Below are 21528 nucleotides of genomic sequence, written 5' to 3' on the forward strand. Positions count from 1 at the left end.
TCATAGCCTGTGGGCATAGTTACCCCCGTCCCCTTTAGTGACGACTGGAAGAGGCGAGCTCCTCTCTTCCTCTTCTCACCTTTAGGGGTTGCACAGAGTACTTGAGTAATCTAGCAGTTACATCAATTCTGGAGTTCCTACATCAACACCCAGTTCTCATTAATCGAGTGATGCTAGTGGAAGTACTGAAAATGGGTCAGTTTCTGAATATTGCTCATTGTTAGAGTAGACTCCATTTCCCATACTTAAGCAAAGCGTTTCAGTTCCGAACTAGTCTGTCTCCTTGCTTACTAACTCTTCCAGAGGATCTCAGTTTTACACTAGCTCTCGAGCGCACACTGTTCTCAGTTAGAGCCCAGGGTAAACAAGAGGAAGGATGGTGAAGGCAGAAATCAATAGTTTGGAAGTGCTTTGATAAAATAGACTGTTGTGATAAAATAAACTTTAATGTGCAGCAATTGTGAGCTTTGGACAGACTTCTCATCGAGCCGGTCATATATTACACTAGGCTACTACACTAACAGGGCTCAACAAATGAATGTTAAAATATGAAAATATCTAAACACAATAAGAACACTTATAGAAAACAAAACCTTGAAACTTGAATTACATGTATGTTAAATGTTTTATCTTGGGCCACAGTAGAATGAGGGTAGCTAACGTTAAAATATCGCCAATATCATCCATACTTAACCATTGCGTAGAGATATCTTCATATTATTAATTTCATTCTTTGCTTAATGTTTTGAGACCAACCCCATCAGAGTTGCATAGCCTTTTAACCGATACAAGACGCCTCCCGCATAAACTTCAACACTTTCCGCTTGAGAAAGATGACCTGCAAATGACTTTCATCTCCTCTTTATTCACTGAGATCTGCAGCTGTGCTTATTCTGACTGCAGTTGCCACTGCACACATACAGTATACTTAAACTTGCATACATACCACACGAATCTTGGTATGGCTGTAGCCCAGATACCGAAGAGAGAGTGTGTGTCTAGGCTAGCGCCTCCTGAAGTTGCCTCCCCTAATACAAATGATGCCTCTGGCATGGCGCTTGGTGTCCTTAAAAACCAACTGGTCGGTGCCATAGTACAAAGCATTCCTCAATCATGCGGCACAGTGTCCTATTCACAAATCATCTTTTTCAAACTGAATGATGCATTCTTAAGAAATATGGAGCATTGTGCACAGAGGAATACAAATGCAGAAGGACATCTGCAAGTAAAAATAAAATCTACTCGAAAAGTAAAATACGATTCCAAAAGAAATCCTTGGGCAGTGACAGTGCACAGTAAATTTGGTCCCAGACGCCTGTTTGCCTGCACTTGAAGGACAAGCACTGCCTTTAACAAGCTCAATCACCCAAACTGAGACACACACACACACACACACACACACACACACACACACACCTACACACACACACACACACACACACACACACACACACACACACACACACACACACACACACACACACACACACACACACACACACACACACACACACACAAAGCTGCAGAGCCAAGCTTTAGCCCCCACAACAGAATGACTCATAGCACAGACGCCACACTCCGCACACACTTCGTCACACGCTCGGGGAAAGGACAACAACCTCCGAAATAGAAACATGTTAATAAACGAGTGAATGTGTACATAACACAGCAATGAATGGAGGAATAAAAGTGAATGATGGCATATTTTGTGGGGGGGGGTGGGTGGGGGGAGGGGGAAGTAAAAAGGAAAAAGACATGGCAGTTTTTGCGTGGGCGGTTTAGAGGCGAGGCAATCCCAACTATGGAGCGACACTTCAGATAGGGTCTCATTCATCCATACATGGACTCGTATACTGGAGGAGGAAGGAGTCTATGAAATGACTGAGGCTGAAGCTGAGTTTATTTGCATGTTCACTGAGGTTTCATTCATGTTTTGATGGATGACGCAGATAGAAGCCAGCGAAATAAACACAGGTCAGCATTCATCAACTGCTCGGTTAAATACTGCAGCTGTTAACATAAGCATGGGTGAAAATTGCTCATATTCATGTCATTAGAAGATGCTGTTGCTTGATCTATAGCAACATGTTTCTCTGTACAGATAATTTGCTAAATGTGATTAATCGTACCATATCCACTTTGAGACTGTCCTTCCCACCCAGGCACCACCGTCACAGGGGTGCAGTGAGATGCTACGTTACCTTTGGGATCTAAAGCCTGCCCTGGGTGCGACGACACAATCCATCTCTCACTCTGGCCAAGGCTTACAGCAGACGCACTCACAGACTAAGCACAGAGGCTGTATGTTTCTGAACGTGGTCAGTATTGACCGGTTACTGATTTCACCTTCTTTTGGTGCTTTGCCCCTCTGTCAGACAGCTGGGGTGTCTTACCTCTGAAGTGTGTAATAGTAATCTCTTTCTCTCTCTCTCTCTTTACCTCCAGCCCTAAGCTCACACACCTCTAGACGTGGCAGTGCACTGCTATCGAGCTTCTCACCTCCGACATAAATTCCACCGACATGCAAAAGGTCACAAAGCGACAAACTGCTCTGTCTTGCTTGTGAAGCACAGGTAGATTAAATAAAAAGATAGTAGACCCGCCAAAAAAAATCCTCCATGCACCACTCTTCCTACACTAACCTCTTTCCCTGTTCGCCTTGCCTCGAGGCAACAGCATTCGCAGCTTAACAGCCAGGCATAATTCACCGCAACTGGAATTAAATTACATTGGAGACTTGGGGGCCCCCTTACATTATTGATATACTTACAGCTATTTCGCCAGACACAGAAATCTATATTCACCAAGCATTAAAAAAAAGAGAAAGAAAATAAAGTGTGCAAAATAAAAATAAAAAAAACAGAAGTGCTGTCAGGGACATATTTACTGTACACTTACTGAAGAGTATATCTATTTTACAGAGCTTTACAAAGAAGAAGCTATGGGAGAACAAACCAAGACATACATAAACAAAAGGAAGCGCAGGAGCCCAGGCGCTGCCAGTTAATTGAGGGGTCTCCGCAGTGGGACTCTACTGCAGGCCACTGCATCATCTCAGCGCCACCTCCGTGAGTCAGCGCCCCCCAGCCAGCCTGTGTCCCCTTTATAGGCCCCTGTCTGCTTTATGTGTTACATCACCTTCCGTTAGCCGCCCATAAAGAACAGTTACCTTTATGAGGCCATTTTCATAGTCGATGTGTTGGCTGCTTTGCTATATATGTCAGGGGTCAATTATGTCAGGAAACGCTGGGCCCTCTGGTCTCCAACTACGATGTTTTCTTTTACCTTTTTCTTCTTAAAGGAAAGAAAGCCGGTCGTTTCATCCTGGTGTTTTGACACCTCCGGTCTCGGAGAGCACTTAGTACGCTCCATTACAAACGTGGCTGAATGACTGTAATCTTCTCAAATATCACAATTCTCTTCCATTAGTCCAACCTACTCTTTAAAATACTGTCACCGTCTCCGACAAGTAAACAGGACAGTCGACAGTCACAATGACCACAGCTATAAATACACACAGGACACATTGCAAAAGCTGCTATACAAAAAAAATCTCAATAGAAATACAAATTCAAAACATACAGAGGGGGAGAGAGAGAGAGAGAGAGAGAGAGAGAGAGAGAGAGAGAGAGAGAGAGGAGTGTAAACTGTGATGGCAAAATGAAAGCCATTCTTTTTTTGCCGAAAGCCATCATGTTCAATCCTCTCAACGTCTGTGTTTGTCACACCCTCTTGTACGTTTGTGTGTGTGTGTGCTTACTTGAGAGTGTGTGCCGATGTGTTTGTATGTTTCTTATGGAAAATGTGTGTTGACGCTTCGAGCAAGACAGAAGAGAGGAAGAGTCACTGCCTCCACTCGCTCCCTCTCTTTTTCTCTATCTGTCTCATTCTTTCTCTCTCTCTCTCTTTTTTTACCCCCTCTTTCCACCTCCTCCTCCTGCTTCTCCTCACAGCGGTAGATTATCTCAGGATGATATTGCAGGCCCTGAGCCACAGCATGGTTGAGGCAGACACTAAATTTGCCCCCATCGACACACGCTGCACTTATCACACATGCTAATGGGAAGCGGCGCGGCAGGCAGGCAGGCCAGCAGGGCTCTCCAGCGGGCGCTCGCTCCAGTCTAAGGGAGGGGGTCAGCCACAGGCACCAGGGGTAACCTTTCTGCTCTGTGACGGAGATAGGGCTTGTTTTGTGTGTGTGTGTGTGTGTGTGTGTGTGTGTGTGTGTGTGTGTGTGTGTGTGTGTGTGTTTGTGTGTGTGTGTGCATGTGTCTTTGTATGCATGGATTTGTGCTAAAAATCGCTGCCCCTTTTTCTACTTTTTACATGTTTGGTGTCTACATTTGTATTTTTGTGTGTGTGTGTGTGTGTGTGTGTGAGGGAGGAATGCAAGCAAGTGTCTGTTCAGGGCAACATCGCCAGGGGAGGGGAGAACTGTAAAGGACTCGTCCCTCCAGCACAGATGTGCAACCACCCTGAATCTGTGCACTTTATAGTCCACAGAATAAAGGTCTACTATGACAGTGACACACTCAAATATGATACACAATGGGTCCCTGTATGTGCACATCGCACAACAGTGGACTTAGACTACATTTCTACATTATACCAAGGTCATTTTTCAGAGATTATTTAAATTATTTTATATTATAATTATTTTAATAATAATAGACAATAAACAATAAACAAACAAATTAACCATGATCATATAAAATAACTCAGTATTCCTTTAAATTCCAACTTTTCACATACATGCACAATTATATTGTATTTTTTATACAACATAACCTTAAAAATATATGGAATTCCTTATTGTAAACTGTGGATTTATAGCCTACTATTTTCTCCTTTGTTGAATGGTGTCCACATGCCTGGACGGTTAAATTACTTTTTAATTAAAATGCAATTCAATTCTAGCACAATTCTGAATGATAAAACCAAATTAGCTCGACCATTTTTGTCAATATCGATAATTTTTGTCAAAACTCACGCATGAAAGGGTTAAATGCGCAGCAGCAAAACAGGCAGTGTTTCAAGGTAAGCATGTGAGTGAGTTTTAGTCATGCTTTACTCAGTAAATGTCAAGAGATGTGTTTTTGTATTTGCTTTCCCCTGCATTTCTAGAGGGAAGGCTAACGTCATCACACTGTGCCTAGTAAGCCTTGCCAGCCAAAGACCACTAACGTGAGGACTCCAGTCACCTAGTCTGAAAAGGGTAGTACTACAAGAGAGGCTGTCCTAAAATCGCCTTGGACCACCAAGAAAATCTGCGGTTTGATATTCTCCGTAGTGCGTTTCAGAGCTGGTAATGCCATTAACACAGCAGGGGCCGTGCTGGGCTTTGGCTTTCATTAGGGGCAATCACTGGCATGCCTGAGCATCTCCCACCAAATCACTGCCATTGTGTGCCTCTTATGGAAATGAAGGCAATGACTGGATCATGGTGCTGTTATGTGAGTTAGTGTGAGGCCACTCTAACCGCTGACCTGTTAGATCACTCCATGCGTACGCACGCCTCCACAGAGGGATAATGAATGGATAAGTGAGAGTGAGAGAGAGGTAAAAAAAGACCGCCATGGAGAGTTGGAAGGTCAGGATGGTGTAACAGCCCTGGTCTGAAAGGCCCCCAGTGGGACACTTCACACAGCCTTCTGCCCCACCTTCCTTCTCTCCCTCTTTCCACTCCATTTCTCTCTATCCCTCCATCTCATGCTCTCAGCCCTCCTCCAGAAATAGCCCTTCCTGTGCAGGCCCACAGCACGGCGCTAAAATTAGCCCTGCCTTATCGAGCACCCAGCCCCCTGCCTCCATTAGCCACCACTCACACCCTGTCAGTGCATACAAGCCCCTGGCTCAAGGGCTCGCCAACAAAGGCTGGACTTTAGCGTGTGTGGGTGTGGGTGTGTGTGTGTGTGTGTGTGTGTGTGTGTGTGTGTGTGTGTGTGTTTGTGTCTTTGCTTCAACAAGGCAGAGAGAAGAGAGAACAGAAAGGAGACTGAAGTGGAAAGAGAAAAGAGGGTGGAAAGAGTAAAAGAGTAAAAAGAAAGGGAAGAAAGGGAAGAAAGGGAAGAAAGGGAAGAAGGAGGGAAGTCAGAGGGCTGGGGGTGGGAGGCAGGGAAAAGCCGAATGAAAAAGACAGAGAGAGAGAGAGAGAGAGAGAGAGAGAGATGGAGCGTGAGACAAATACAGACATTAGAACAAATGCTCTGATGAGAAAGAAGGGAAGAGGATGATCATAGGAGACAAAAAGTGGCAGAGAAAAGGGGAGGATTGGGGGAGAGATCTGGAGAGCAGAAGGTGTTTCCAAACAGCCAATGATGAATCACACGTGAAACAAACCATAAGGGAGAGAATCAGCCAGAACTCCCAGAAGAAAGCAGGTGAAGGAGAGAGGCAACAAAGGGAACAAAAGAAGAGAAACCTCTGAGAAACCTCTGCATTACTCTATCATGGCCTTACATTGTGCTCTTTTCACACACACACACACACACACCCCTCCTCTCCTCTCCTCCCTCCTCCTCCTCCTCTCCTCTCCTCTCAACTCTTCTCTTCTCCTCTCCTCTCCTTTTCCCTCTTTCTCTGCCCTCCTCTGCTCCTTGCTGCAGTGGCCCTCAGCCCTGGGGCCGGAGCGTCGTCGTCTGAGGAGGGTGGAAGTGGAGCGGGTCGAATGGCAGCGTGTTCCAGGCCACCCACCGCAGCCAGAGCGGACCTGATGAATGTTTCATGTGATGGCCGCCGCACGGCTCGGACCAGACCGGGTGAACAGCGGGCCAGCTGAAGGCACCAAAGCTTCACCGAGGGGCCTCCCTGCCAAGTTAACTAGTGCTTTATGGCCGATTTGGGTCCCTGTAGTGACTCTGTTGGCCTCACTGGGTCGCAGTGCTGCTCTAAAAATGGCCTGAGGTTGTTTGTATTAAAGCTTACAGGTAGACGCTCTCTCTCATTCACTCAGGATGTCGCTGTCATTTTCCACTGTCTGGCACAATCTTTCCCACTCTGGCTCTGTCGCTTTTTCTTCCACCCGTCTCACACAGATCTCAAACATCCCCCTATTTCCACTTCTTCGTGTGTTTTTGAGAGCTTGGGTTCAGGGGTCACAGACGGTCACTTTCCTGAGATGGCAGCAAAATGAGCGGGGCAATCTATGGGCACCATTACTGTCCTTTACAATAAATAAATAAAGGCATGATCGTACTGGAATGGTAGATGATGGATTCAAAACAAATCATTAGCAAGTCAAATACCCCGTACTGGCTGCGGGGCAAATGCTGCCGATCTGAAGACGGCTTTGATCTCAAAACAGGCAAACAACAACAGAAACAATCAGCAGAGAGATATGAGGACAAACAGAGGGATGCAGATGAGAGGAGCTGCTCTTCACGCCAACACACTCCATTACCTAGCGCTGCCTCCGCTCTCATGAACACAGTCCATTACCTAGTCCTGCCTCCTCTCCCGTGCTGTAAGATACCTGCTCCAGAGGCTCACAGGAAGACCTGCACCTCTTTCCTCTGCAGGTGTGCCAAAATGCGCTTGTCACCTGGAGAGGACAGGAACTACATACTGGCCCTGACACGCACTCCCTCTGACCCCTCTCCATCCCTCATCTCTTTCTCTCTTTCTCTCTCTCCCTCCATCTCCCCTGGCCTTGTGAGTGATCCTACTGATACATGCAATTCCCCTGCAGCCCAATTTAATCCGTGCCAATCAATGAGGCATGGGCTCTTGTCTGGGCAGAGAGAGAAAGGAGAGAAGAGAAAAGAAGGAATATAAAAATGACAAGCCTTGCTAGTGCTCTTTGAACAATGAGAGCATTTGATGCAATATCATACAGAAATCAATAGCCCACTGGTTGGCCTGATGGATTGGCAAAGAGCCTGCCATTCTGACACTATTGAAGAAAGGCGCCTTGTCGCTTGCAGGATTCTTTTTTTTTTTGGCCATGGCTGTGTGCTGCCTGTGTGGTTGTATGTGCGTGTGTGTGTGTGTTATAAGAACGATAGAGGGAAAGAAGGAGAAAGTTACAGCGTCTATTCAGTGAGAAAGAGTGTCTGTGTGTGTGGGTGTGGGTGTCTGTGTGTGTGTACTGTCAAATACACAATGTCCACAGTCTCAGTCCCCTAGTCTCTTGCCATCCTCTCTCAGTAACTGTGTTCTGTGTGGAAGTGCAGGAGGGCTTTGGAGGGCTTGAGTTAGGGGCCACCTTCTCTCTTCTCTTTGCTATTTCTTCAGTGAGTGAGTGAGAGAGTGAGTGAGAGAGAGAGTGAGAGAGAGAGTGAGAGAATAGGTGAGAGTAGGTGAGTGTCCTCTGAATCTCTCTTATGTTTAGGGAAGGGGACTCAAGAGGGGGCTTCCCTGTTCACAGTCTGATCTCATCAGGTCGAGGGCAAGTAGGGTTTGGGAGAGATCCCAGGCAGCTGCCACCCTTAAACCAGTTCCCCCCTCAAGCCCTCCTCAGCCAGCACACCTGGACTTACATGCAGGTTACTATAAGACGTCATATCACTGCATAAAAACACTGTGTTGTGTCTTTATTCAACGCATAATGTTAAATAGCTCATAACAGGAGAAGAGAGATGTTGGCCTGACATTTTGATACACCTGCAGACATGCATGTGGTTTGATATTAACTGTACACGATAGTAAAAACATAAATGACCAATAATCATAAGAAAGGGCTGAGCAGATCAAGACACCATGTCGGGACCACCTGGATTGTGGATTTCAATTACATCTAGCTTTTTTGTCATCACTGTAACAAGCTTACAGAAATAAATCTATCCTTGCTCCAGAACTTCCTGGGCACGACTGCTGTCTCTGTCCCTCTCCCTGCCCCCCACCCTCCCCCTTGGATGGGGAATTACGGTTGAGGGGAAAGACAGGTTGTTCTTCTCCCATCTGGGCTGAGGGGGAATCACAGACACAATTTCATGGTTTGTGACTGGTGCACACCACTGCACACACTCATCCCCCTCGACCTGGATGCATGGAGCACGGAAGAGAGAAAGAGAGAGAGAGAGGCAGACTGAGAGAGACAGAGAAAGAGAGAGAGAGAGACAGAGAAAGAGAGAGAGAGACAGAGACAGACTGAGAGAGAGAGAGAAAGAGAGAGACAGAGTGTAGCTGGGCCTCTGCCTAATGCTGCCCATCTTCATCATCACTGCCATCTTCCTCAGGGCCAGAGGCGGTGGGCCCCTTCCAGGTTCATGAAGAATAAAATATAGCACTCGGATTATTTCTACCAACAAGGAGAGAAATGCAACTTACCATTTTATTATTGATTTCATGAAAATGAATCTCGCAGACCTTCTCTACCACGTCTTCAATCTCAAAGGTTACAAAGCCGAATCCTGCATAGAGGAATAGTGACAAGAGAGAAGGGGAGAGAATGAGAGAGAAAGAGAGACCCAGCAAGCAAGAAGGGGTGAGGAATGGTAGAGAGGAGGATGAGATTGAGTGAAAGACAGGGAGAGAAAAAAGCAAAAATGAAAAGAAATCAGTTAATCAGTGAATGGTGAAGCAAACTTTTCCATTTTTTCATTTTCTCCTCAGAAAACAGCAAATGTGTGCTGATTAGCATTCTGCGGCGCAGAAGGAGGTGGGATGAGCGCTTGAGTGTGTGCCGTTCGCCAGCCAGCGCCTAATGGCTTCCTAATGACGAGAGGATGATGCATCTGCCTCCGTGGCCAGACGTGGCTCTTCTTGCTGTACAGATGAAGGAGTCCTGGGCATTATTAAAAGAGCTCGCCACTAGCTCCTCTGAGACAGTGCAGCGCCGCACGCCGCTACGCTCAAAGCTCATTTAAGAAGATTCATGGCTCCACGCTTCCTGGATTTCCCTGCAAATATTCAGTGGTCGTCCTCGATATTTCATGCTTTAAAACATTTCATTCATAAAAAAAAGAGAAGATTACAGCTGCTCTTTCCTGTCCCTCTTAATTTTCTGCTGCGGTCATGCAATTAGCATATTTTATTTTGAAGGCAGGGGTTTAAACTCGTCACTGTTAAAATGCCATATTGTGTTGGGTTGTGTTTTTTGGTGTGTGACCACAGCAAACTCAGAGCTGACAGTCGGAAATAATTTCACAAATTACAACAAAAAGGAGACAGAATGGACACCCAGTTGAAAGACATCTGTTCTCCACACAAACCTTACACACACACACACACACACACACACACACACACACACACACACACACACACACACACACACACACACACACAAACACACAACACACACACACACACACACACACACACACACACACACACACACACACACACACACCGAGACATACCCCAAACCTGTCCATGTAAGTAAACCCTGATCAGTAAATTTCAGTCTATTTCTCAGACAAACAGGGGGGGTTTTCTGAGTTTGGGCAGGCCTAAAGGGGAATTTCAAAAGCAATGGCAGAGATAAGAGATGAGCCGTGGGGCTGGTAAGTGCCGCGTGGGCCGTGACACGCAGGCCAAGAAACCAGGAAGTGCAGGGGTCCTCTGAGCGCGCTCAGACCAGAGATAAGCCCAGATAAAGAGGCAGGCCACCAGATAAGAGTAGCGCACACATAAACAATCCCATGACCCCTCACCTGCCCCAGCAACACATCCCCACACTGCTCCTTCCCCTCCCTCCCCTCCGCAACCTTGATGCCAATTACAGGAGCCAGCGGCTATATTTACACAGAGCAATGGGGAGGAAGACTCTCCACAGCTGTAATCATCAGTCTTCAGCGCTCGCTCGCTCTCTCTGTGAGGGAAGCCGAGCGAGAAGAGACTCGACGCTCAGCTCTGCCCTGGGCCGCCTCCCTCCCTCTGCCTCCCACCCGCCAGGATAAACTGCGGCGGCTTTAGCACAGGTCTGACTGCTGAGTACTTCTGAAGGACTGTCGAGAGGTCAGCGCCTCCGCTGTGTAAAAATAACAACACAGCAACCGCAACCCCACGCGAGACGCAACCGACGGTACACGGATGCTACGTCTACTGCTGTGAGACTGAAGAGGGGAAGGGGACAAAGCTTCATGGAAGAGGTCACGAAAGGTCAGGAGGTTACTGGTGTGAGTGTGTGTGTGTTAGCAAGTGTGTGTGTGTGTGTGTGTGTGTGTGTGTGTGTGTGTGTGTGTGTGTGTGTGTGTGTGTGTGTGTGTGTGTGTGTGTGTGTTTGTGTGTGTGGAGTGGGGGCGGGAGAATAGGTGTGTATGGTAGTTGCAACTGCTGTAGTATGTGTGTTACTTCCGTTTGTCTGAGTGTGTGTTATTGTTATTGATGCTAGGTGCATCGTGGTGGGACTGACACGCCGCCCCCCCACACACTTCCCCCCTCTGTGGACCTGCGCCAGGCCAATTACCCTGTGACCCCCTCCCGTCTCCGTGCCGTAAAAAGCTTCTTGTATGACCCCATTAGGACATCCTGCTGGCAGAGACTCTGCTGAGGGGCCCTGCACACTGCCAGCCCTCTCCCACCCCTGCTCTCTCAAATGCTAACCCAAGCAAGCGCTAGTAACACAACTGTAGAGCCAAGGCAATGGCCATGTGAAAATAAACAGACTTATGTCATTCTACACAGGTATGTAAATAAGTCTGTAATCAAGGTGCGAGCACTTAAAGACCACATTTATTTAAAAAAAAAAAAGTGAGCACACAAAGGCTTTAGTCATTGTTTGGATTTTCTCCGGTGGCCCTTAATTTGTGGCTGGCACACTTTCTTTTTTCTCTCTTTCCCTTTATCCCCCTCTGTCTCAGTGTGTGACTTTCTCTTGTCCTTTCTCTCGCCTTCTCCGCTTCTCTTATTTTCACTATTTCTCACTCCATGTTCTTCTCCATCCATTCCCATCACTGTTATTCTCTCCTCTGTTTCGCTTTTCTGTTTTACTTCAAAGAAGGGAAAGGACACTGCTCTCTCTCCCTCCCGCTCTCTCCTTCTCTGTCGCTCTCTCTCTCTCTCTCTCTCTCTCTGATCGGCTTCCTGCATTCACATATCCTTCCTAACCCTGCTGGTAAACTGTGCAGTTAATCAAAGAAGACATGGGAGTTCAGCACATCCACTGAGGCCACACTACAGATTCATTAGAAACACCGTATGGCTCTTCTATAATTCCATTACTGTGATGTTTAAAGACCCCCATCCACCACAAAGAATCAAGTTAAGAAGGGGAAATAAAATAAAAAAAGAGTTCTGTCTTAAATAGCTTCAATACATCAAACTCATTTAAAAGTGTGTGTGAAATGTAGGAATTTGGAACATGAAATATAGTATAGAACGAATTGGATGGATGAAACTAACGGGATCACCACCATGCAAAGCCTTCCACACCGCCGCTGCATAGGAGGCATTAGCAGCACGCACAGAGCGGCCCTTTGAGGAAAGTATCAGTGGGAAGATGAAGGGCGGCTGGAGAGTGGGGCCGAGGACATTTACATGTGTTTGTGTTTGTGGGGCCCAGGCTTTCAGGGGCTGCCTCTGAAAATGACGAAGAGCTACGGCACTCGCTCTCATCCCCCCTCCCCTTCCCTCTCCCTCTCCCTCTCTCTCGGCTCCCTTCCTCCTCTCCCTCCGTGCCCCCTTATCAGCCCCATGCCGACCACTTCTGACAACCAACAAATCAGCTGTCAGGAGTAATTTCTCACCAACAGCCCCATGCCCGCCCGTTTGCCACACGCTGGGTGGCAGAAAAGGGAAGCTGCCAGGGCGAAGAGGGAGGGGGATGTAAGGTGTTTAAGCACAGTCCCAGCATACACCCAACACACACATACACACACAAACACACACCCAACACACACACCCACACAGGACACCTCTTTGTCCCACAAAAGCTCCCATCACTAACACATGTTCGGGTAAATTGGTGGTGGTGGTTGCCGGCTAAATCTCACATGTTCCCCCAGCCTCTACACCTCTCCATTCTAGTTCCCAGGACAGGTGTGAGAAGTAAAAAGAACTCTGAGTGTTATAAACCACCTTATAAAACAATTGCTTAATTATTAACCACACTGCATTCTTTACATGGCTGTGTAAAGGCCCAAAGCACCAGACTGCCAAGCTGACACAGATTTATATGCAAACATACTAGGTCCCACTTCCTAACACGCACATGTAGGGCAGGTGGGTAGGATTTTATTTAGTTTATTACGAGAAACGGGTAGAAAAAAAATCTGCATCCCTCTAGCTGCACTGGCTCTGTCCGTTACATCTCTGGGGTGCTGACGCAACAGGGCCAGTACTGCTTTACTATGCCTCGGTCTGATGAAAATCCCAGCATATATATGTGCCTACAACAACAGAGGTGGGGTTGGGGTTGAACTTAGAGATAATGTTGTGGAAGATTTACTGCATTACTCTCACAGGTTGCCTGACCACTTTCACCAAGTCTGCTGGCTTAGGGTGACCAGCAGCACACCCCCTTATGTAGGATGTCTCAGACCTACATGTCTGTACCCAATCATAGGTGGATGGACAACAATGACACTGTAATAATGGGTCTCCTTGTCCGATGGCACAAAGTGTGTTTTTGTAAAGAGAGAACTCAATGTCTTTGGCTGCCTAGTGAGCCTATATGCTTATACTATAACCACACTGGAAGACCCATGATGCACATGCACTCCCACCTCAACAACTCTGTGTTTCATCCATGGCTGGTCACTTCTGGTTGCTGCTCTTCTTCTTGTAGATACTAGTGCCCCTCCTTCCACAATGTTACAGAGATATAGGACGGCTTTTCGTCTTATCCATGGACTTAAACTGGATTTGTGGCCTAACTGACTAAACAGCTACAACACAACCATCTACCACAGGGTTCTCACTAGACACCACCAACTGCAGGTGATTCACTGTGAAAAAAACCCAGACCCAACCCAGAGTCCCACCCTATAACAATGGATGATACCTCTGTTAACATTTTTGTCCATTACTTTTTTGTTTCCCCAGACACCTTCCCTCAATGACAACACATGGATTTTTCCAATCTCTGGCACGATAATAAGTGTTAGCGCGCTGTTGTGGGGGCGTCCGGGCGCGTCCTCACACTTATTAGCTCTCAGTCTGCGGCGTGGGCCTCTGTAGACTCCCTAGCAGCGCCGGCGGGCTCCCTCACGCTCGCCAGCACACAACAAAGAGCTTTAACACACTTAATGCCAGTCCCCTTTGGAGTGCTGTCACAAATAAAATTAAAATGCTAAATCAATGAGTCTTCAACTGACCTTTGCTCAAAAAGCAGGGGTGCCTAGGGCAGTTCGATGTGTTTAAAGGGAGGAGAGGTAAACGACCAAATCAGATATTATTACCGACACAACGTATCCTTTCTCCAGATGAGGGGAGGTAAATAGATTGCGTTGTGAATATTAAACTTCTCGCCACCCCACCCCACCCCTGCCTTTAGCCGGCAGTCCGCCTGCACACATACTTAAAACACATTCAGAATTCAGTCAGAAAGCATCCGACGCCTCACTTTTTATAATCTTTACTGTGTTGTAGATTAATTCCAAATGGATAACATTGCCATTTTTGCCACCCAAACTGCTATTTTGCCGGTGGAACCTCTCATTTATATAAATACTAAGATCAGCGCTTTGTAGAAGCCCCTTCGGCAGCAATTACAGCTTAAGGTCTTCTTGGGTAAGCGCTTACAACCTTTGCTCGCCTGGCTTTAGGTGCTTTATCCCATTCTCCCTGACAGATCCTCTCGAGCTCCATCAGATTGGATGGGCAGCGTCTGTGAACTGCTATCTTCAGGTCTCTCAACAGATGTTCTATAGGCTGCGGGGGCCACTCAGGAACAGTCAAGAGAGACTTATTTCTTGTTTTCTTGGCTGTATGATTTGGGTCTGAGGTGTTCTGAAAGGTCCCAGGTCACGTAGACCTCTCTGTAATTGGCTGCATTCATATTTCCTTCAACTCTGACCAGTCTCCCTGTACGTGACACTGAGAAACTCCACGGTACGAAGCTGTGACCAACAGGTCACTGTAGGGATGGTATTAGATGGTATTAGCTAGATGATGTGTCTGCCTGGTGTTCGGCAGATGCAGTGCTTGGAGTTCTGCCCAAAGCATTACATTTTTCTCTCATCACACCCGAGAATCTTTTCCTTCATGCGCTCAGAGTCCTTTAAATGCCATTTGACAATCTCTAAGCGGGCTTTCATATGCCTTTTTACTCAGAAGGGGCCTCCGTCTACCTGCAGCACAAAGGCCTGATTGATGGAGTGCTCCTGAGATGGTCATTCTTCCATCAGATTCTCCCATTTCTGCAGAGGAGTTTTGAAGCTGTGTTAAGAGGGTCTATTGGGTTCTTGGTCACATCCCAGACCAAGGCCCCTCTTGCCCTTTAAGTCAGTTCGGCTGGAGTCCTGGTAGTTCAAAACGTCTTCCATTTCACAATTATTGAGGCCAATGTGCTCCTGGGAACACTCTATGCTTTTAACTTGGTTTTATACCCTTGCCCTGATATATGCCTTGCCACAATTTTATTGTAGAGGTCTACACTTCCTTAAATATCATCGCTTGTATTTTGTCCTGACATGCACCTGAGCCTATGTACGTATGCAGGTGTGTGCCTTTCTAAACTCTGTCCAATAAATTAAATTTGCTACAGGCAGTCTCTAATCATAGTGTAGGCACATCTAAATCCTAATTAAAGCAAACGATGCACCTGTCCATAATTTAGAGTACCAGCAAAGGGTCTAACAAATTTAGTAAATGACAGATTTGGATTATTATTACATTTGAATTTAAATACATTTGCTTTATGGGTTAATGAGTGCAGATTGGTTGGAAAAATGGCAATTTTATCCATTTTAATTTAAATCTTCAACACACAAAAAATGGGAATATTTTCTGAATTCACTGCACACTATATTCAGCCTTCACACACACGGCCTCAGCCTGCTCACAGAAACACAGTCACACACATATTACTCACTCATACTCATTTAATCCGGCACTGTGTGGTAACACAAGAGTCACCTCACTTATGTTAAAATCCTGCGGATCGCTCCCACTCACCCTGCTCATAGATGCTTAATCAGACACATAATGCTATAAGAGAGAGAGAGACACACAGTGATTGTGTGTGTTCAGAACAAGAGTAATTGACAGCAGTAACTCAAGTGCTGCCAGGGTAACAGAGAGCTCCAATGCAGGAGAAACAAGCAACCATTACTGGCATTTAAGAGAATATATGTTTGTATTGGATGTGCAGAGACTTGTGTGTGGGCATACATACAAGTCCATGTGTTCGTATATCTGTGTGTGATTGTGTGTGTGTGTGTGTGTGTGTGTGTGTGTGTGTGTGTGTGTGATTGTGTGTGTGTGTGTTTGTGTGTGTGTGTGTGTTTGTGTGTGTGTGTGTTTTTGTGTGTGTGTGTGTGTGTGTGTGTGTTTTTGTGTGTGTGTGTGTGTGTGTGTGTGTGTGGGGAGGGCGTGTAATAAATAAGTGCATCTTTCTGAGTGCATAAAATGTGTGTGTTTCCACGGATCTGGCCAATGACCTGTTCAAGCATCAAACTGCAATCAAACACCTTTCTGAGGCGTGAGGAGGAGTGGAGAGGACAGAGAGGAGAGTGATGGCGGCAGACAACAGCCAACACAATAAAATCAAAGTGTCAATTACTCTCTTCCAGCCCAGATAAATGGGCTCGCTTCCCTGTCCATTAATAATACGACAGGAAGCCTGTTAGTGGGCTCTAATTTTTTACACCTTGCCAGTCGCACGGGACGACGAGAGGACATGGCTGGTCAGGATTCATGTGGGCCCCCGAGCTCTATGCTGTGGAACAAAGGAAAACACACACTCTCTTCCTGTCAGGCGTGGTCTATATTTATATCCCACTCTCATTCTCTGCTTTTCACTTACTCTTTCATTCATTACCTTTCACTCGTAGGAACCATCTCTATCAGTTTTTCCACTCTCACTCTCTCTCTCTCATGTGTTCACCTCCCTGTCTCCAATTGCCTTATTTTAGAACGCCTTATTAAAGCCTTTCTCTCACAACATCACTTTCTAATGCCTCCCTCTCTCTCTCGGTCTCTCTCGGTCTCTCTCTCCTTGGCGGGGCCATGGGTGAGATGGATCTCCGCGGAGTCGATAAATAGATTGGCACGTATCGATGGGAGTTTGTGGCCTTATTTACACATCCTGTTAATCAAAAAAGAGAAAGGGGGAGGCAAGGGGGGGGAAAGGGCTAGGCGAGCGGTAAGCTCCCTGGCACTACGAGGCCGTGTAAACTAAATGAGACTGGACAGAGGAATCGATTGGAGTAGCAGCCCCATCCCGCTACATTATAATGACCGGTGTGATATGCACTTGGACGGAGGGATGAGAAAATAGAGAGACACAGGGGGAGAGGAGTTGAAAGAAGGAGTAAAACAAGGAGCCAGACAACTTTTTCCAGCTAATACTATGCCAAGCAATTTACAGAGATGCCTCAACACAGGATATAACACATGAAATGCTGGATTATCTCTCGTTTTCTGACATCTATCAGCGACTGAAATAAAACGTGTGGTGCTACAAGTGAAATAGAGATGTATAGAAAGCACCCTCTTATAAACCCTCAGCTTTGAAGGTCAGACAAAGGCAGACACAAACAATCATACCTAGTCAAAACAAACACTGACAGTTAACATGCATCTGATTGTTTAATGAAATGCCGGCCAAAACATCAGACAACACTACCCTTCTGAAGATGTTGAGAGGTCTAAAACGACAATCAAATACACATTTTGTCAAATTCAGTGAGTATCTCTTCCCAGTCCTATAGCTGTCCATTCAGCATGTGCACAAAAACACTCTGGTGTTCGTACACTGTCCTGTTAATGGGAAACAAACAAAGTGGATCGGATCTAGCCATAACAACTCAAGCCAATCAATCTTTCTTACAGGAGTACAGCAGGGAGGGGTGTAACTTCATTGGCTGTTGAGCTCAAATACCAACCATCTTTTGTCAGAATCGCAAATTGCATCTTTAATGTTAAATTTACAATTAAATCTGTTAATGTTGCCACCAATCAGGCTAGCTGACCTCTAAATAGCACAGTGTTCTCAGTGACATAATTAAAAAGACAAGAAAGTGCTGGTAAATAACTGATGTGAGGTTTTAACTTTGTACAGACATCACATCAAAGATGAGCAGCCATTAGTTAAGCCTTCAAAACGGTCTCATCAGAAAGCACTTTGCAATCCTGCTGTTTTTAATTATAGAATGCCCACCCGATAAAAATAGTGACCTAGTTTATTACTCCGTCATTTCAGATGTGGTGCATCATTCACTAAGCAAATCTATTACAGTTTGAGGGATATCATCTGCAGATTTTTATCGTGAGTTATTATGTTATTAACTATTATTATTATGAAGCAGAACGATAGACAAATATAAAGTCACCCCTCTTCACTTTATTTAGCTTTTCCAAGGTATTTCACTGGCAACCAAATTCCACTTATTCCCCCCTCCCACACCCACAAAAAATATTCCTGTCTCATCATATGTGCTCAATTGAGCCATCTTTGCATATCGTTTCCACAGATTTATCATATTCAAAATCTCTAAGCGTTGCAGGGTTTTCCACATTACTGGTTTATTGTGCCTGTCGCTCCCCACACTGGGCGCTGACAGGCCTGGTAATGCAGCAGCATATGGGAGGCGCTTTGAGAGCGATGCATTCTGACAGTTCTTTGTTCATAAATGCTGAAAACTAGCAGCCAAGGGCCCATTGCTGCTGCCCCTGTCGCTAGGCGCGAGCCACCACGGCAACAAGTCCAATTTCACCCCCTTCTCTCCCGCGCAAAACAAGAGTAATGTGATTACACTGGCATCAAAACAATTTAGACCTTTAATTACTGCAGCCATATCAAGGCGGCGGAGAGGGGGAGGAGAGTACGATGGGAATTTTTCTCAAAGGAGAGCAATTGGCATGACAAATGAAGAAAAGAGAAAATTCAATGTTTATTTAACCAACAAACAGTTATATGATCATGCGAAGGTTACATGTGATTATACATGGCACTGACAGGTGGGTTACTTTTCTGATAGTGCTGAATCAACAGTCACAAACTATTTCACACTGAGGTTATTTAACATATCCTCTTATCTGCCACTTCTGAAACTGCATTTTCTAACCAACAATATACCATGTACACCCTTGTGATTAACTTACAAAAAGTCTTACCTACTGCGCTACAAACTGGTGGCAGACTAATATTATGCATTTCCCCCTAAAGTAGAGTATCGTCTCTAAAAAACACACACACACACACATGCACACACACACACTCACTCACACACACACACACACACACAACTAAAATGAGAAACTGAGACACGACTGCACTGAACACTGAAAAACGCCACAAAGCCAACAAATTGCAAAATGCACAAACGCGTTGGGATCTTTTCTCCACCTCGATGAGCTCATTTCTGGGATGATGAGTTGCGTCGGCCATTAGACTCTCCGCCTCACCTTGTTAGGCAAGCAGAACCATTCCCATTTGCACCGCGTCGCTCTGGACCACTACTTCTATGAAGTGCAGCGTGAAGATAGCAATTTCATGAAATGACACACCCACAATTAACGCGCTGATTTGCACTAATAATAGTGGTTGGACTCTGGAAATGTGGCATGGGATGCAAATGGGTGTATTTACGCTTTAGCAAAGTGCCTCGAATATGCGCCATAAATTACACCGGGAGGTAAACAACACGTGCGGGATGGCTATGGTATGTTTACGACGTAAAAGTGTATACAGCCATTGGTGGTGATGGGGGCGTTTGACACATGGGCACACATTTGACACGCTAACATGAAGTCATACGTACTGGAGGGAGAGACAGAGAAAGAAAGAGGAAGAGAGAAAGGGAGAGATGGGGGGGGGGGGTGTCTGAGTTCATTTACATTTCTGAATAATGCATGCAGAGCCGTTCACCTCATATCTCTAGTGCCGTGATGGAGTGTGAGATTATCAATCATTATGTCTAATTAGCTATTCCCGACTGTGTGCATCGCTCTCTCTCTCTTCCTCACATGCACTCTCTCACTTTCTCTCTCTCTGCTTCTGTCATATGCTCTCTCTTTCTTTGTCATGTTCTCTTGGCCCTGTGTGGCCATTGCTTCTTCATCACATGAACCAGTGATTGTTACCAGCTAAACAACTTCCCCAGTGCTCATCTGCCGAATGAGAACAGCTGGACACTTGAGTCCTTGGTGTGTGTGTGTGTGTGTGTGTGTGTGTGTGTGTGTGTGTGTGTTGTGGGTGGGGGGTGTGGTAGGAGATGTAGGTCCCAGCCAGGCCTATGGTAAGATATGGTTATCTTACAGTTAGGGATAGTTGTGTGAGTGAGTCTTAGTGCTGGTTGACAGTTCTTCAGATCACATGCTATAGATTAGATTAACTGTAGGTTGTTTATCCATCTTAAATGTCTAACCAAACATTGTCCCTGCAGAATGTTTGGGATGGTATGCTAAGACTTAAGGAGAAGGCTTATCAAGACGTGAAACATGAGCCCTGCAGGAGCATAACTCACACCTAAAACACACAGCCATACATCTGCAGCCATGCTCCGTATGTGAGACTCATTAGGGCAGCCATATTTAGCTAGGGAGTCCCTACAGATATTCATCGTGTGTAACCCACATGCTAATCCACGTGATTAAACAGGACGTGCTGAGTATGAACAAAATTCAGCTACAGTTGTTAGTAGTGGTACATAAATAAATCACACTGAAATGAACTGAACTGAAAGCTGCACACAGGTTATCTGCCTGTGTGATGTTACAATCCATGTTGTCATTCTCAAACTGAATCTAGTCTGAATCTGAACACAGACACTAACAGGTGCACCATCTGTATTTCTGATTACCTGCGATGGGGTAGGTGATATTTCATATGTAAGGCATTCTGTTTGAAGCATTCCTTTGAATTGCAAGAACATGTCGCATACATGCTGATTCTCTAATTTGTCAGCATTTGTCCTGACTCTGCATGCATATATGCATGTATGTATGTGTGTGTGTGTGTGTGTGTGTGTGTGTGTGTGTGTGTGTGTGTGTGTGTGTGTCTGCATGCGCGCCCACTCTACACTGCTGAGCATCTTACCTAGCGACTCCATCTGTGTGTATGTGTGCAATGAGGAATCTATTTTGCCCGTGGTTTTGTATGTAGGTCACCTAGCAGCAACGGCCCATCAATTCAACTGTCCTACTTAGAGAGACACACAGTCCATTGGAGAAAGTGGGGATTTTTCACTCTGAGGTACCACCAGCATCAATACACACCCACACCCCTCACTACTGCCACACATAGAGACTCACACACACCCCTGCCCACACAACAATGTAGTTTCCGCGCACACACACACACACACACACACACACACACACACACACACACACACGCACGCACACACACACACACACACACACACAAATACAAACATACACACACGTATGCACACACACACACACACACACACACACTGACAGTCTCACACACACACACACTCAATCTCACACAGCCTATGTCTTACATGGCCTGGCAGG

General features: G+C 45.9%; 1 protein-coding gene across 8 annotated transcripts in view; it reads right to left on the reverse strand.

Moving 5' to 3' along the window:
* Nucleotides 1-21528, reverse strand: part of msi2b (musashi RNA-binding protein 2b) — a 227191-nt gene that overhangs the window by 57066 nt on the left and 148597 nt on the right. For all 8 annotated transcript variants that reach the window (XM_080844891.1, XM_080844889.1, XM_080844890.1 and 5 more), the window contains exon 8: nucleotides 9268-9350. In XM_080844891.1, the coding sequence (XP_080701017.1) occupies nucleotides 9268-9350 (83 nt within the window). The remainder of the gene's footprint in view (nucleotides 1-9267; nucleotides 9351-21528) is intronic.

The sequence above is a fragment of the Sprattus sprattus genome (assembly GCF_963457725.1).
Source record: "Sprattus sprattus genome assembly, chromosome: 9".
Taxonomy (NCBI): domain Eukaryota; kingdom Metazoa; phylum Chordata; class Actinopteri; order Clupeiformes; family Clupeidae; genus Sprattus; species Sprattus sprattus.